General features: G+C 44.0%; 2 protein-coding genes across 2 annotated transcripts in view; one reads left to right on the top strand and one right to left on the bottom strand.

Annotated features, from left to right (window-relative positions):
• Nucleotides 1-14446, top strand: part of ARHGAP31 (Rho GTPase activating protein 31) — a 60173-nt gene that overhangs the window by 32532 nt on the left and 13195 nt on the right. Inside the window, exons 2-7 of the mRNA XM_027681192.1 lie at nt 3929-4031; nt 4526-4670; nt 9236-9318; nt 9932-10039; nt 11737-11882; nt 13604-13802. Coding sequence (XP_027536993.1) covers nt 3929-4031; nt 4526-4670; nt 9236-9318; nt 9932-10039; nt 11737-11882; nt 13604-13802 — 784 coding nt within the window. The remainder of the gene's footprint in view (nt 1-3928; nt 4032-4525; nt 4671-9235; nt 9319-9931; nt 10040-11736; nt 11883-13603; nt 13803-14446) is intronic.
• The window catches only part of UPK1B (uroplakin 1B), a 36162-nt gene continuing 31737 nt past the window's right edge, over nt 10022-14446 (bottom strand). Inside the window, exon 8 of the mRNA XM_027681194.1 lies at nt 10022-10122. Within this exon, the coding sequence (XP_027536995.1) occupies nt 10036-10122 (87 nt within the window). The 3' untranslated portion in view covers nt 10022-10035. The remainder of the gene's footprint in view (nt 10123-14446) is intronic.

Here is a 14446-nt window from a genome sequence, read left to right as displayed (position 1 = left end):
GAAGGGACAGAAGGGAGAGCCCCCCTGCATACCAGCAATGCTGAGAGATGAGAAGTTCAATGCCCATTGCTGGCACAGGAAGCCAGAGGGATCAGCAGGAGGAAGACACTGTACCTGACCTAGCAGGAGTAGCAGACGTGTAAAGGAGGTGGCATGAGCTGTGGTCTTGAAAAAGACCCTGGCAAAGGTGAATGTCTGCGTACACTGGGCTTGGAGGTGATATCCAGTGAGTGGAACGAGTTACTGTGACTGCCTTTATGTTTTATTTTTGTCTAGGGGAAGAGAAGTATTGTCTTTTGTGTGCAGTATGTTTATAACTCAATTTCCCTTCTCACTGATGCCTTGCTCCATGCTCTCTTCTCCTCCTCCATCTGGTTTCTATTGTAGTTTTAAATGAGGACAGTTTGGCTGTCTGGCAGAACAAGTGGGGTCTGTGTGACACCAGCTGCCTCTTCCAACTTCTAAGCCTTCAGAGCAGTTTTAATTATAGAAGTGTCAAGATTGGACATCTCCCCACCCACTCCTTTCTGTGTTTGCACGTACAGACCCTGCTACAAATCCCCATCCACGTCTGATCTTCCTTTGAGAGAAACCCAGGTCTGTGATTTACATACGCCCTGTAATGCCAGTAGAGTCCTGTTGTAAAGCACATGCCAGAGTCTGTACCTCCCTACATTCAGGATTGATCACAGCCTTGGTTCATGGGAAGTTTTGTCTGAAATAGTCAAACCACCTCAGAAATGCCTGGAAATGGTAGAGAGCTGCACACTGCTGCTCTAACCTCACCTCCCCCAAGTGCCCAAAAGACTCAGCCTTGTAGGAGATCAGAGCTGCTCAGGAATGTCAGAGCTACAGGTTCTGCTCAAAGAAAACATTTATTGTGCTCCAGTTTCATACAAGAGCTGCATTTAGGGGCTTGATTTGCAGGAAGTTGATGCAGTCCCTTCACCTCCAGGGACCTGAGGTCAAAGTCTGTAATTTTCAGTTGGAAGTGAAAAGTGTCCTATGTGGGATTTTTTTTGACATCGCAAAACCGCCACAAATTTTGGCGTAACTGGCTGTTTCTCTTCATACGAGCCAAAGACCTGGTATGGCAGGAAATCTTGTACATGATGAGTGAAGGGCACCGTCAAAGATATGTGAGACGTCCTGGACTGGAAAAGGAAAAGTTCAGGGCTGCAGTAAGAGATGCTGGCAGAGGTTGCTGCATATTGTCTATCCACAATCTATAGGTTGTCTCTACTGTGGAGTCTTCACTCACTTTAAAAAATGGGTTGAATTTTATACATTTGCTACAGATTGTTCCCCTCAGGTCCCTGTTTTTGCTTACCAGTCCTCAGCAGACGGATCTAGCCTTCTCTGGTTTGTGTATGGGGGGTTTGCTTACCTACCTGAGGCCTCTTGACCTAATTTATTACACGGAAACTTAAAACTCAGCCAAAAAACCCAGTGTGATTTAATAGGTCTTATTTTCAAGAGGTTCAATTAGTCACAACAAATATCAGTATATGCATTTTTTGTTGGTGTTCTTATTCTTACCACTGAGGTTTAAAAAAGTATCTAAATAAAGTATGTAATAAAGGACCCCATTCTTGTGGCAGCTAGTCACCATCATATGAAGCTTGTCTATATGAAAAACTGTTAAACTTTTAAACAAACCTGTCACATGGCTATCCTGATCAAATATGTTTTCTGTTCAATTAATTATTCTCTTTTCAGGTTGCATGGTTTCCATTTTCCCACCCAAATAGATCTGAGGTGAAAGCGGATCTGCCTAACTTTCATTTTTGCTGATTGCATTACATGTATTTCTAGAGACCCCTACCAAGAAGAAAATCCCAATATGCTGCGTATGCATAGCTCCTTCCATAAAGAGGTTACAGCCTGACTACCCAGAAATGGAGTGAGGCCTGAAGTAATTTGTCTTTCCCCTTTTTTATTTCTAGCATGCTCATCATCATATGATCTGAGTCCCCTACTGCAGTTCCAGATAATCAGAACTTACTCAGAGATAGGAAGGTCCTCTTTCTTGATGTGTCACTTGGACTTTTCTTGGCAGGATATTAAGGAAATTTCGTACTTATTTTTTTGCTCTGACTCCTTCCACACCCTTAAGTCCTCCTAGGAAGCAGGTGTTGTAGGCACTGAAAGGAATGTTTCCCATGTTTGTTCTGGAAGGCACTGATGTGATGCCTCCTCAGAAATCCTTGAGGAGAAACTACTATAACTCTGTGACTGTTGTGGACAAAGTTTTCATTCTGTAGACTTCACCTGTTCTCTTGGTGACCTCATGGTTACCTCTGAACATTGCTGTAGTAGGCTGGGGCCTCTGATGTGAGCTCAACTCTTAGTCTTAGTCCAGCAACCTACAGATATTAAAAATCAGTGCAAGGGCTTTGAGTGTAGCATAGCATGACTAATGTACCTGCATTATGAGTCCTTGCTCAAAAAAACCATAAAGTCAAATTTTCCCTGTTGTTCTGGAGAGGCTACTTTGACTGAGAAGCATTAGTCTGTTTGGATTGTTTGGGCTTCCAAGTAATCACTGGCACTTTGTGTATTCCTGCATTTGGGTTTGCCAAAAGGGAAGAGAAGGGTCACACAAAAGGATCTCTTTACTTCCCTAGGTAAGAGTCAGGAGGCAAAAGGCTAGCACTTCCCCGAGTGATTGGGATTGGTAGTAGTGTGTCACTGAGGTAGGAACCAGCTTGGGAGTCCTTCTCACCAGATTCTGTGCCCTGGGCTGCTTGGTAGGGGCAGGTCTACCTGTGAGCTGGCTCTGGCCTCAGTGGCTCCCAGGAGAAATACAATAATGTACCAGCTGTTTTTTTTCAGGCTATCATTGGATGCCATCTGATGAAGCACATGTTAATATGTCATTATGGTCCTGAACTTCGAGCAGAACTCAGGGAAGGTCCAGCCAGAGGCATTGTCTCTGTGGTGCCACAAAGCTGAAGCAATTCCTATGCCTGGCTTTCCAGTCAAGTCTATGACTTACTCTGTTTTCTTCCATACAGCTTTCCAAATGTGCAGTGCAGCAGAGTCAGCATTACAGTGGGGAACTTTTAAGTTCTGCATTTACTGACTTTTGTGCCTATGGCTGTGTAAAGCATTGCATTAAATACACAGTAGTTTCTAGCACCTAATAAGGAAGGGCTTTCTTACTGTTATTGTTATAGCTAGGGTTGTTATAGCACTGTGGACGGGGAGGCTTGGTCTGACCAAGAGAATGGGGGGTTCTTATACCTATATAATGGGGAAAAAATAAACATATACTTTGGATCCAGGTTTGTGCCTCAGGCTCCTCTCAGCTTTAAGACTGGTTAAGTCTTTGTCTAGTTATGTTGCTGGAGTTCTTTTGAAGCAGATGTCAGGTTTAGTCAGTGTGCAGATCTAGTCAATATTTGAACTTTATAACCCCTCTGTGGGAGTTTATGAGCACTAAACTGTGGGTATGTAGGCTTATATGGAAGTGTGAATGCTTCTCTGATTTTTATCCAAGCCAATCAGACCTTTTGGCACAATTCAGCAAGGCTACAGGCCTAGATTGGGGAGGGGGGAGGTTCCCAGGACCTCATGCTTTACTGCATGCTTTCAATTAGAATGAAATAGCTTCTTTTACTTTTTTTTTTTTTTAAGGAAAAGAAAAAGGAAGAGAGAGAAACCCTACCTTACTTTCTACAATGTTTCTGTGACTTCAGAGTTAGTCATTGCAAATGAGCATGGTATGGCACAACCATAGCATATCCTCACAGTCACTTTTCAGGGTCTACTTTTGGTTTGCCCTGTATTTCTCCCATTGTTGTACCCTTGTCTGCATCTGCAGAGACCCTCTGCTGTTTTTTCGTGTAACTGTCTCCTCTGTGGTGACTTGTGGAAGTTGTCAGTGTGTATTCATTGGGCATCTTGCCTTGCTTTCTTCTCCTAGTCCCCTATGTGCTGAAGAGCTGTGCGGAGTTCATTGAGACTCATGGCATTGTGGATGGGATCTACCGCCTCTCAGGAGTGACATCCAACATACAAAAGTTGAGGTAAGGGCGGCGTATTTGAGTGTCAGAGGAATTTAGTGACATTGCTCAGTACCTTTTCAGTGTTAATCCCTCAGACATAGACTGTGGCCAACAGAGCTCTATACTGATGCAGAAGATAAATTGTCTCTGAAGTTGGTAACAGGGAAATACAACGTTTCAAGGATAAGCCCATGACAAAGTAAAAAACTATTTCTCTCTATTAATTGGAAAGGCATGGAGGGGCTCAGCACAAATGCTGAGTTGTTCTCTCTCACTTTAAGAGAAAGCAATCTCTTTATATCAGTTTGGGGTCCCCTCATGGGACTATGTTAGGGATAATGAAGACTAGTTGAAAACTCAAGGCCTGAACATGGCAGACGATCTGGGCCAGCCTGCAGAGACATTTCTGCTTTCCAGTTTGTTTTTTCTCTAGCTGCAAAGCAGTACTGAGGGTGGAGTACTGGCCTGCTCTGGCTCTTATTCACCCATATTGTTATGTTTCCATATTGTTTCAGACAAGAGTTTGTTTCTGACCAATGCCCGGATCTAACAAGGGAAGTGTACCTTCAGGACATCCACTGCGTGGGGTCACTCTGCAAGCTGTATTTCAGGGAACTGCCCAACCCTCTCCTCACTTATGAGCTCTACAAGAAATTCACGGTGAGACCCTTGGCTGTTCTTGTTCCTCTACAGCCGTGTGGATGTGCTGCAGATTCCTCCATGACAGCTGCTTGGGATTCACTCCAATGTCCTGGCTTCTGGTGCATCTATCCATATAAACACTTCTCAGTGTTCTTCCCTTCTCATCTTGTGTTGGCTCTCTTTCCCTGTCCTTGTTTCTTTTCACCATTTAATGTTTATTTCTCTCAGTTTGTCTGCTGTTTCCTCCCCTTCATCTTCTCATTTTTTCACTGCATTGCTTCCCTGCTGCCTCTCTCCCCACTGTGCATCTCCTCTCAGAATTACAAATGCTCGCTCTTTTCCTCATTACTGTCCATCACTGAGAGTCTTCTGTGTCACCTGGGGCTTGTGATCATAATCACAAGGGTGTGGTTTCCTCATTCCTGTCCCTCCAACTGTCCCTGACATTTGCACAAACTGATTTCTCAGCCCATGTGTAAAGCATCAGCTTTTCTGCATCTGTAGCATTTTTTACACAGTTTGTAGGAGTGCAAATGATGACGCAGGTTATACCAGCTATGGCATATCAGGTCAGTCACGATCACATCATAAATACAAATGACAGAGGAAAATGGCAACTGGCCAAGCAGAAATCTTTAACTTTGTTTAAAGAGATTACAATTCAGGGAGTAGTTACTTGATTCTGTAAAACAGCCATAGATTATACGTGGACGGAGTTGGAGTTGGAGCCCAGGAGCAGATAGCAGGGGAGCAGAAAAATAACACCACAATGCCTGAATTTTTTAAGCGTGTTGGCTAATTTTGATGACAGATAATATTTTATTAAAAAGTGGCACAGCAAGCTATGCTTGTTAAAGGTATCTGCTTCTTACCCCTCTAAATCCACTTTCAGGTTTTTATGACACCAACAATTTTAAATCCCATCACTGGGGTTGAAATCTTATGTGTCAAAGGTATGCATTTGCAGCTAAAAGAATTCACCAACTTCTATGGATAACTGGGGTGGAGGGATAGGAATTATTGTGTTCTCAGTGTCAGAAACATCCATCCTTTGTTAAGAATTTCTGTTGTCCTACTCCTTCCCATTTGCTGGGAGGAGGAGGGGGCAGTCATTGCCAAAAATGTCAGATGTTGCAGAGAAGACATTCTGCAAAATCAGGTGTTTCTGTCTGCGTTGCCTCTATCTTGAATTAAACACTTTCAAGTGATGCTGCTATGGCACAGGAGGCACTGAGGGAGATCCACTGGGTCCACACAATAAGACAGTCTCCAAAGAGAATTGCCTGTTGCCTGCCATAGGAAGAGGCAGGCGTATCTGTGGATGGGGGAGCTTGCTGTGGGGCAAAGCCACATGGAACCAGCCAAGCAGCAACCTGCTATAAAAAGTCAGGTAGCTGTTAGGACACAGCTGTACTGGGGAACAAGGGGTGGGAAGTGGCTCGTTGTGCTGCCTGACAGATATGCAATAGTGCTAGGTGTCTTGCTGTTTCAATGCCAAATTTTAAGTAAGATTGGTCTATGTTTCAAGGTGATGTATAGCCAAATATTCAGGAAAAATTCTGAGCAGATTTGAAAAATTGACCTGTATCCTCAAGATATAAGCATTCTGAGGATATAGGGTAGGATCTCTGGAGATAGTCAGGATGAATAGGATCTTGAAAATACAGGGCATTATTCAACCATTCACTGTAACTGATGAGTTTCATTCTTGTTGAAGCTATTTGGCTGGTGTCTTTCTGACCATCACTACTGATTTATGAAAGAAAAATGCTGTAAAGGAAACATGACGATTTAGATGGAAACTTTTTTAGGAAAGAATGTTTGCTGAAAGGTGCAGTTTTGGAATGATGACTTGCACATTTTCAGTAGATACATTTGGTAAATAGCTTTATTCAAAAACAAAAGGAAAAACATTTCTGTAACTAAGTGTTTCTTCTACAAATACTTTCTAAAGGAAATGTTTCAACATTATATCAACACATCTAACTCATATAAAATGTCTTTCAGAAAAGGGTTAAACAGTCCAAAATTTATAATATAATTTCTTTAATGTGTGGTTGAGTGTGATGCTTTTGTCAACCTTGAACAATTGTTTTCAAAAATCTTATGCCAACTCCCCAAAATGTTATCACTTTGGGCTGACCTAAAGGGTTTTTTTTCTTTTAATCTCTGGCCTTTCAGTTTGTCCACTCAGCCACAAAATCCATTATTCATGTAATCTACTCAGTATGGATTTATAATTGGTAACCCAGCTGACAGGAAGCACAGTCATATACCAGGAGGAAAGAAAGAAAAAAGACCAATTCCCCAAGGACCAACCACTAGGAGTGTGTGCATGCATGGGGTGTCTGAACAGGGAACAGTGGTAGCTGTACCTCAGCGAGTGCTGGTAGGAATAAAGAACACTTGTTAATCCCAGCCTGACTCAGTCAGAGCTGTCTCTGAGTTGGGATAGGCTGCACTTTGAGTCACCAGAGTGATTCAGAGATTTTTGTCTAAGGAAAGTCGAATTCTTAATGACTAGGGAGGGAGTGGCTATTTGGTCATCACTATGTCATGTTCACAGGTGTAACTCCCCAGTCATGACCTCACTGTCTATCAACATTTGCTAAATGATTGCCATCTTGTATTCTAGTGATGGATGGTTGTTTCTCAGGATAAACTGACTCTTCTTGGCTTGTTCTAGCCTGGACATAGAGGGATCAAGTACTCCCTCAGAGCAAATCAGCTCTAGGAGGCCAAGCTTACTTTCTCTCTGGACTCTATTCCACCTGTTAACCAGGGCTTATGAATCATGCACTCCCAGAATCACTAGTGGAGTATAAAAAAATCCTAAATTACATAAATTCATACCACGATCAACTAGTATGTAGTAAATGGAATTATTGGTTCTTCCTTGAATTCTGTATTCTGCTACTGTGATCCACAGTTTTGGAGGGGGCCTCCGATTTCGAAGGCACAACTTGTATGAGTCGAAAATGTTGCTCAGAGGTTTGAACAGGTCATGACTTCAGAGAAGTTGGTATTCACTTGCTGTCAAATCATTGGGTCTTTGAGACCTGGAAGTTAAATATGGGAATGAAAATCAGCACTGGGGGAGAAAATATCATGTACAATCTACTTGAAATCTAATGCTTTAGGTGGGCCAGTTAAATGTTTTATTTCTCTCCGTCTCCATCTTTAGACAAGGCTATTGAACTGGAAACCTTATATCAAGATCATAAGGGCTTTTCTACGTAGGATTTCTGGGCTGATGGTAATAGGCTTTAAAAAAAAAAAAAAAGAAAAGGAAAAAGACCTGTCGTTATGTGTAAAAAACACTAGGAGTTAGCCTACCTTTAATTTGGGCAAAACAAGTACCTCTGCATCTCATATACACCAAACTAGTGAGCTCACTTGTTTTTCTTTGCCATCACATCTCTGTCCTTGAAACTGGTGATGTTTATTTTGCTGGTCCTTGTACATGAGAAGTGATCTGGTGGGAAAAGGACAGTGACAAAAACAGAGAGGGTAGCATCATCAGTGTGGATGTTACAAGAAGATGCTTCTTTGGTTGTGGCTGGCAAATTCATGTTCATAATGTTTAAGCAACGAGTGGTTGGGGAAGGGTTGTTTCCTTCCTTTCCTTTCCTAGCAGTGCTGACGTCTGTCTGTAGGCACAGATTCTGCTGGCAGTGTGGGTCGCAGCATCTTTCTTTGAACTTGCTCCAAACTCCAGTGGCAGTAGGATAGGCAGGAGGTTCCCAGACAGTCATGCATTGTTTGAACTTTCTGGTGGTTGGTCCTCCCCCAGCACACATATTGAAAGGGAATGGCTGAGCAGATGAATACCAGTGCAGTGAACTCCTAGGAATGCAGACAAAAGTCTATCGTGACTCTCTAAGCTCTTGGTCTGTAGAGATTTGCTCAAGACCAAAATGTATAGCCTTGATTTGTCTAACCCTGAGTATAAGAATTTATTAATCTACCTAGACAGTGATTTTGCTAAGGCTTCTCCCATCATAAAAGACGCAAACTCACACAAACAATCCCTATAGCTATCTTCATGCGACAGTCAAAATACTGCTTTTTTGAAAAATATGAAACATGTTCTCATAACACAGGACTTGAAAAACCTGGTTGATTTTTAACACAGTTTGGGGAGTGGGGGAATGTATCACTGTTTTTTACTTTTTCCATTGTTTTCACTTCTCTTGTTCCCTCTCTTTTTATTTCACCCATCACTGCCCAAGTTAAAAAAAGGGAAAAGAATCACAAAAAACCCCCCAAACAAACAAACAAACAAACAAACTCCAATTCCCCATATTTCATAATTGAAAGTCTAAGTCCTTAAATGCCCCTCTCCCCTAAACACTGACCACCTTGTCTGAATGTCTGTGGATGATGCACTGAGACATGAAGTAACAGTGCAGGAAATCTCTGCTGTGTTGGGGGCACAAAGCAGCCTCTTCTACCAGTGGCTCTGTAAGGTAACAAGAGAGCATTCCCTCCGAGACAGGCTGTCTCGTGTGACCCTTTTTAATCCCTTTTCCTCTTCCCCTAAGTCCATTGCCAGGGTGTATTGTTTCCTTGTATCTCTGCAGGAAGCAGTATCACGCTTCCCCGAGGACGAGCAGTTGGCAAGAATTCAAAATGTCATCCAGGAGCTCCCACCATCACATTACAGGTAAGAACGTGTCCCCTGAGGTGCTGAGGATCACTGTGCTGATCCTCACCATCAGGGAATATTGCCTGAAACAGCACTGGTATTCATTTCCAGAAATCAATTCCCCAAAGCTGACTCACCATTTCCAAATCTGACAACAACTTGTCTGGCATTTAAATGTCATTGAACAAACTGTTGTTAGAGACAGAACAAGATCTCCCTGCTGCAGTCTATCATCCTCCTTCCCCAGCTCTGACTGCCAGGGCACCCTTGGCCAGTGTCCTAGGTGTGGTAAGGAGAAGATGATCTGCTGGAGGTGCTTGAGCAACAGCTCAGTCTTTGCATAATCCCACTTCCTCTTCCATCCACCTCCCATCTTCTTTGCTCCCATCTTGCTAAGGACAGTTAGGTTCATGCTCCAGTCTTGGCAACCCCAGAGCACAGTTGTAGGTGTTCACTGACATCCCATGCAAATGCTGATGCTGTGTATCCTCTGCCCTGTGGGGTCTGTTGTGCCATTGCAGATACTGCCTTCCTTGAGAAGGGGACAGAGCTGGGTCTGAGCCTTGCTGTCCCAGTGGGCAGGCACTGATAAGTTGACACATTTTTCTTTCTTTATGTGAAACCACTGCAGAACGCTGGAATACCTGATCAAGCATCTGACTCACCTGGCCTCCTTCAGCAACATGACCAACATGCACACCAGAAACCTGGCCTTGGTGTGGGCTCCAAATCTCCTCAGGTACAGTAGAAAGTCCTCTTGTCCAGAGCACCATGCTGAGCTCCAAGGTGAATGCCAGCACCTGAGCCTGAAGACCCAATCATCTGAGGAAAATGCAAAGACAGGGAAAAGCTGAACAACTAAAGGGAAGAGCAGAGCAGAGCAAACAGCTCTTCCAGGTTGAATAATCTAAGGTTTTACTGCCAGCATCCAAGGAAACTTGTGGTTTTGTGTGTTTCTTATTAAAAAGAAGTTGCTATTTGCAAGTTGAGCATAGATTTAAAAATGAGGAGTTAGCTCATCACTGGGGAACGTTAATGACATTTTTCATGGTGTGAGTGCTTCTGCAGCGGAGTGGTGAGAGACAGCAAGGCTTGGAAGGGAGAGCAACAGGGCAAAAATATGGCAGACCGGTGCCCAGATCTGCTTGCCCAAAAGTGAGATGAGCTTAGTGGGCTTAAAATGGCGGTCAGTGTCAGATCTGAGATCACCACCTAGTTTATCATGTTTCTATGCCTGGCACTCTGCTGGGAAGAAGCCTGGATAAGATTCAGGCAGAGGTCTGGCTGATATGTTGTAGAGCTAAGAAGAACAAGAAAAAATAGAGTCTGGGAAGAAAAATAAATGTTTTATATGTTGTTGAAATTGTCTTCGCTGTCCATCCAATATGCCTGTATTTAGAGGAATGCCTGTATTTAGAGGAATGAACTATGCAGGGAGAGTCCAGGATAGCAGCTGGGCAGGAAAGGTGTGATGGCAGAGCTGGTACTGGAAGCCCTGGGTTGGCAAAGGACATTGGCTAGAGAGGTACAGGCCTGAAAAGCATTCTCTAAAGAGTTATCTCACCCTTCTAAATCACAAAACTAGCAGAGCAGGTTCTGAAAAAGAATCAAATGTTGACTCTATTGAATATAATAAAGTGGGCCTTTACTACCGAAACAATTTCATTCTAGCATCTATCCTTGTCAAAAAAAATAGTCTGTTTCTCTTTGCAATCTTTCATAAGTACAAGTCCCAGGGAGGAAAAGGAAGGAGCGGGCAATGCAACTGCAGTCTCCTTACAGGGTTATCCTCTTGGCAATGCCCCAAGCTATTATCTAACACACCAGTCATTAACTTTACAAAGGATCCATTGCCCAGAGATAATTTCTTCAGCAACACTTCGGCATGTCAAGATAAGGAATGTTTCTTTGCTGAGAGCAAGAGTGAGAATGTGGGAGTACAGGGGGGCAGAGAAGAGACTACTGGGGCACACAGCAAAGCGTTGAAAAAATTGACATGGGGAAGACCTGAGCAGGGTTCTAAGGGATTTCACTAAGAGATATTGAAGCATTGAGTAGGGATCTAGAAGCAGCATTTGAAACGTCCTGTGTTGTCTTTCAGGCCCAATTTTGAAATAGCTAAAAGAGGAGAGAGACAAGGATGGAGCTTGAGAGTCACAATCTTATCTGTGTTGAAAAATGTAGAAGCCAAGTAGGGAAAATAACACAGTCAGGAAAGAAAATAACAGAGGTTGCAAAGAAAACAAGGAAAATAATTTTTAAAAGAGTGAAAAGGCAAAGAGAGGATGAGGGCCTGGGAGGAAAGGAGAACAAGAAGTGCAGCAAGAGTGGGGAAATCATTCCTGTTCCAAAGCTTGCAGGAAGAAATCTGGTCTTTCCTTCCCAGGGGCTTTGTGTGGAAACTCTCAGAACTGATAGACCTCTTTCCTCATTCAGGTCAAAGGAGATTGAGGCAGTTGGCTGCAATGGGGATGCAGCTTTCCTGGAGGTGCGAGTGCAGCAACTGGTGATCGAGTTCATCCTGAATCACGTGGATCAGATCTTCAACAACAACAGAAAAGCCAGCTCTGCGGAGAACATTGGTAACAACCTCCCTGAGCCACTTCACACTCTACTTATGTATTCCAGCTCTTCTTTCAACTAATATTTCAAGCACATTAACCCTTACCAGCACCACAGACTCCCCCAAAGACACCCTGAGCCCAATACCTTATTATTCTTGTTCTCTTCATCCCTATCTTCAACATTTTCTTTTTGAATATTAGCCTCCTTCAGTGTTTTCTCAGGTTGTCCTATGTCATCTTTTGCATGATCTCATCTGGCTTAATCCTTTCCATAAAAGGAAGATCACCTGACAGATTCTCAGTTCTGGTCTAAGCTCTCTCTCCAAGTCCATCAGCCACAGTCTCAACTCTTCTCTCAGGCTCCCCCAGTTACAATTCCTCATACCAACAATACCTGCCCTCCAGCCACCATATCCACCCAAGTCAGAGGTCGCACTCCCAGGACAAAAGTTAATTTTTTTGTTCCAAGAACTTATATCTTGTTCCTGATGATGTTTTATGTAAGAGATTTCTTTTTTTCCTGGGACATCAACAGTTTTCAGAGATGCTGATTTTGTTGTTTAGAGATGGTTTTGTTGGCAAAGGCTGTGAAGTGAGAAGGTTTGGATCCACATTGACCTCAAATAATTTCAGAAATATGCACCTTTCTGTTTTACACACTGTAGAGACTTGTAATACCTTCAGAACTCAGGGAGTATCTACCTTTCTGCTTTCCAGCCCTGTGTCAGCTTGTCCTGCCCATCTTTACCTTAACATGTGCTAGTCTGTCCCTATATCCCATGATTCTGGTGTGGTGCCCTGCTCAACTTGTAACACCCCTGCACTGTGGTGAAGGTGTCATTCCTATGCCCTTATTATGCCCTGGCAGAAGGCACGGAGTGAGCAACTGCTCTTTTACTGCCTTAAGCATTGTAGTGAAACACTGGCTAGTAAATTCCAAGACTTCTGGTTGTACTGCAGGTCACAGACCCAAAACTGGCCCAACTTTGAGAAGTGCTGAACACTGCTGGCATTTTAATAGCCATATGGAGTCAAGAGAGGAACATGCTGAATAACTCGGTTCATTCTTAGTGGGAAAGTGCCCCTTCAGCCAGCCCCTCTGCAGAGGCGGGAACTTGCACCCTGCTTCAGCAGTAGGGCTAAGTGCCAAGTGGACTCCAGAGCCCGCGCTTCCTTCACACGCCTCGGGGCAGTCTGTTCAGGACAGTACTGTTGCTGGGGTGGCATATGGGAGGTTGGCTCTGCCACCGCCCCTGTAAACAGGTGCTTTCAGTTTCCCGGACTGTCAGTCCCACCATTTCTGTGGCCTCGAAATGGATTAGAAAGTTAAAGTATTGCTGGCTTTTAGAACAATTCTCCTTCCTGGAGAAAGATGTGGAAGTGAGAGAAAGAACTAGGCACCAGATTTGGATCAGGGACTGAACCGCTCCAGTATCAGGTTAGAGTGGGAGTGGGTGGAGGAGGGAGGAGAAAAGGGACTGTGTGAATCCTGGTGGTTTTCAGAGACACCTCTTTCACACAGAAGTGCCTTTGGCTGGCAAGCATGGCCCCTGCTGGGAATACACTCAGATGGATAAGGTTGCTGGGGAGCTGAAAGACTTATTGAAAAAAAGCCTTTCTCCCTGCACGTGCCACTCCTTTCTCCCCTCCACAGGAGATGTTCCAGTCAAATAAAGACATGAAATTCTTTTTCTCGTCTCTCCTCACCCCGGGCTGGAATGTATTTTCTTGCTTTTCAGAGAGTGCATCAGTTGTGAAAAGTCTGACCCTCCCCTCAGCCTCCCTGCCAATGAAACTGGTGAGCCTGGAAGAAGCACAGGCACGGAGCCTGTCTGCATCCCACCCCGCTCGGAAGGAGAGGAGAGAGAACAGCTTGCCTGAAATTGTGCCTGTAACTGGGTCCTTCTTCCACACAGTTGTTGACCTTCCCGACAGCAAGTGAGTGTCAAGAGGAGTTGAAGTGCAAATAAAAAAGTGCAGGCTCCCTAGCGTGATTGGGAATGATCCTTTTGTTAGCATGGTACCCCCACACCTGCACACATGAATCTACAACCACCATCAAGAGAAAATTCTGTGCTTTTCTCAAAAGAGGCACAGATGCTACTAAGAAGTATTGCAGTTACTGGGTTCATAGCTCCACTAGTCCTCATCCCTCCATCAGGGCAGAACTACATAGGCCTCCTGTGGGAGGAATTAGTTGCCTTTGCATCCTTATGCCAGCTCAGAATTTGGCTAAACACGGTATGAACGTGGAGCAGGTTGGGGCACAGCTCGCCTACGAGTTCCACCTGCTGGTGGCTGATCCACGGCACACCTGGTGCCACTGACCTGCTCAGCTTCATCATTCTCCAGGTTCCTCTGCAATTATGGCCAAGTAGTAAGGCTAATTTTCACTCCCAGCATGGAGAGATATTTAGATAGTAGTACCTATGCCAGCTATGTCTATGCCAAGAGAAGAGTCCTATTTCAGCTGAGGTTGCTGCAGTTGTTGGCACAGTGGCTCAGCCTAAGTATTTATCTATTGGTCTAACAGTTAATACATGGCCACTCTACTGCCAGGTTCAGATAGATTACAGCCTCTG

This window comes from Neopelma chrysocephalum, unplaced genomic scaffold, assembly GCF_003984885.1.
Source record: "Neopelma chrysocephalum unplaced genomic scaffold, ASM398488v2 Primary Assembly neopelma1_60, whole genome shotgun sequence".
Taxonomy (NCBI): Eukaryota; Metazoa; Chordata; class Aves; order Passeriformes; family Pipridae; genus Neopelma; species Neopelma chrysocephalum.
Note: the sequence above shows the minus strand (reverse complement) of the source record. Positions and strands in the feature narration are given on the sequence as shown.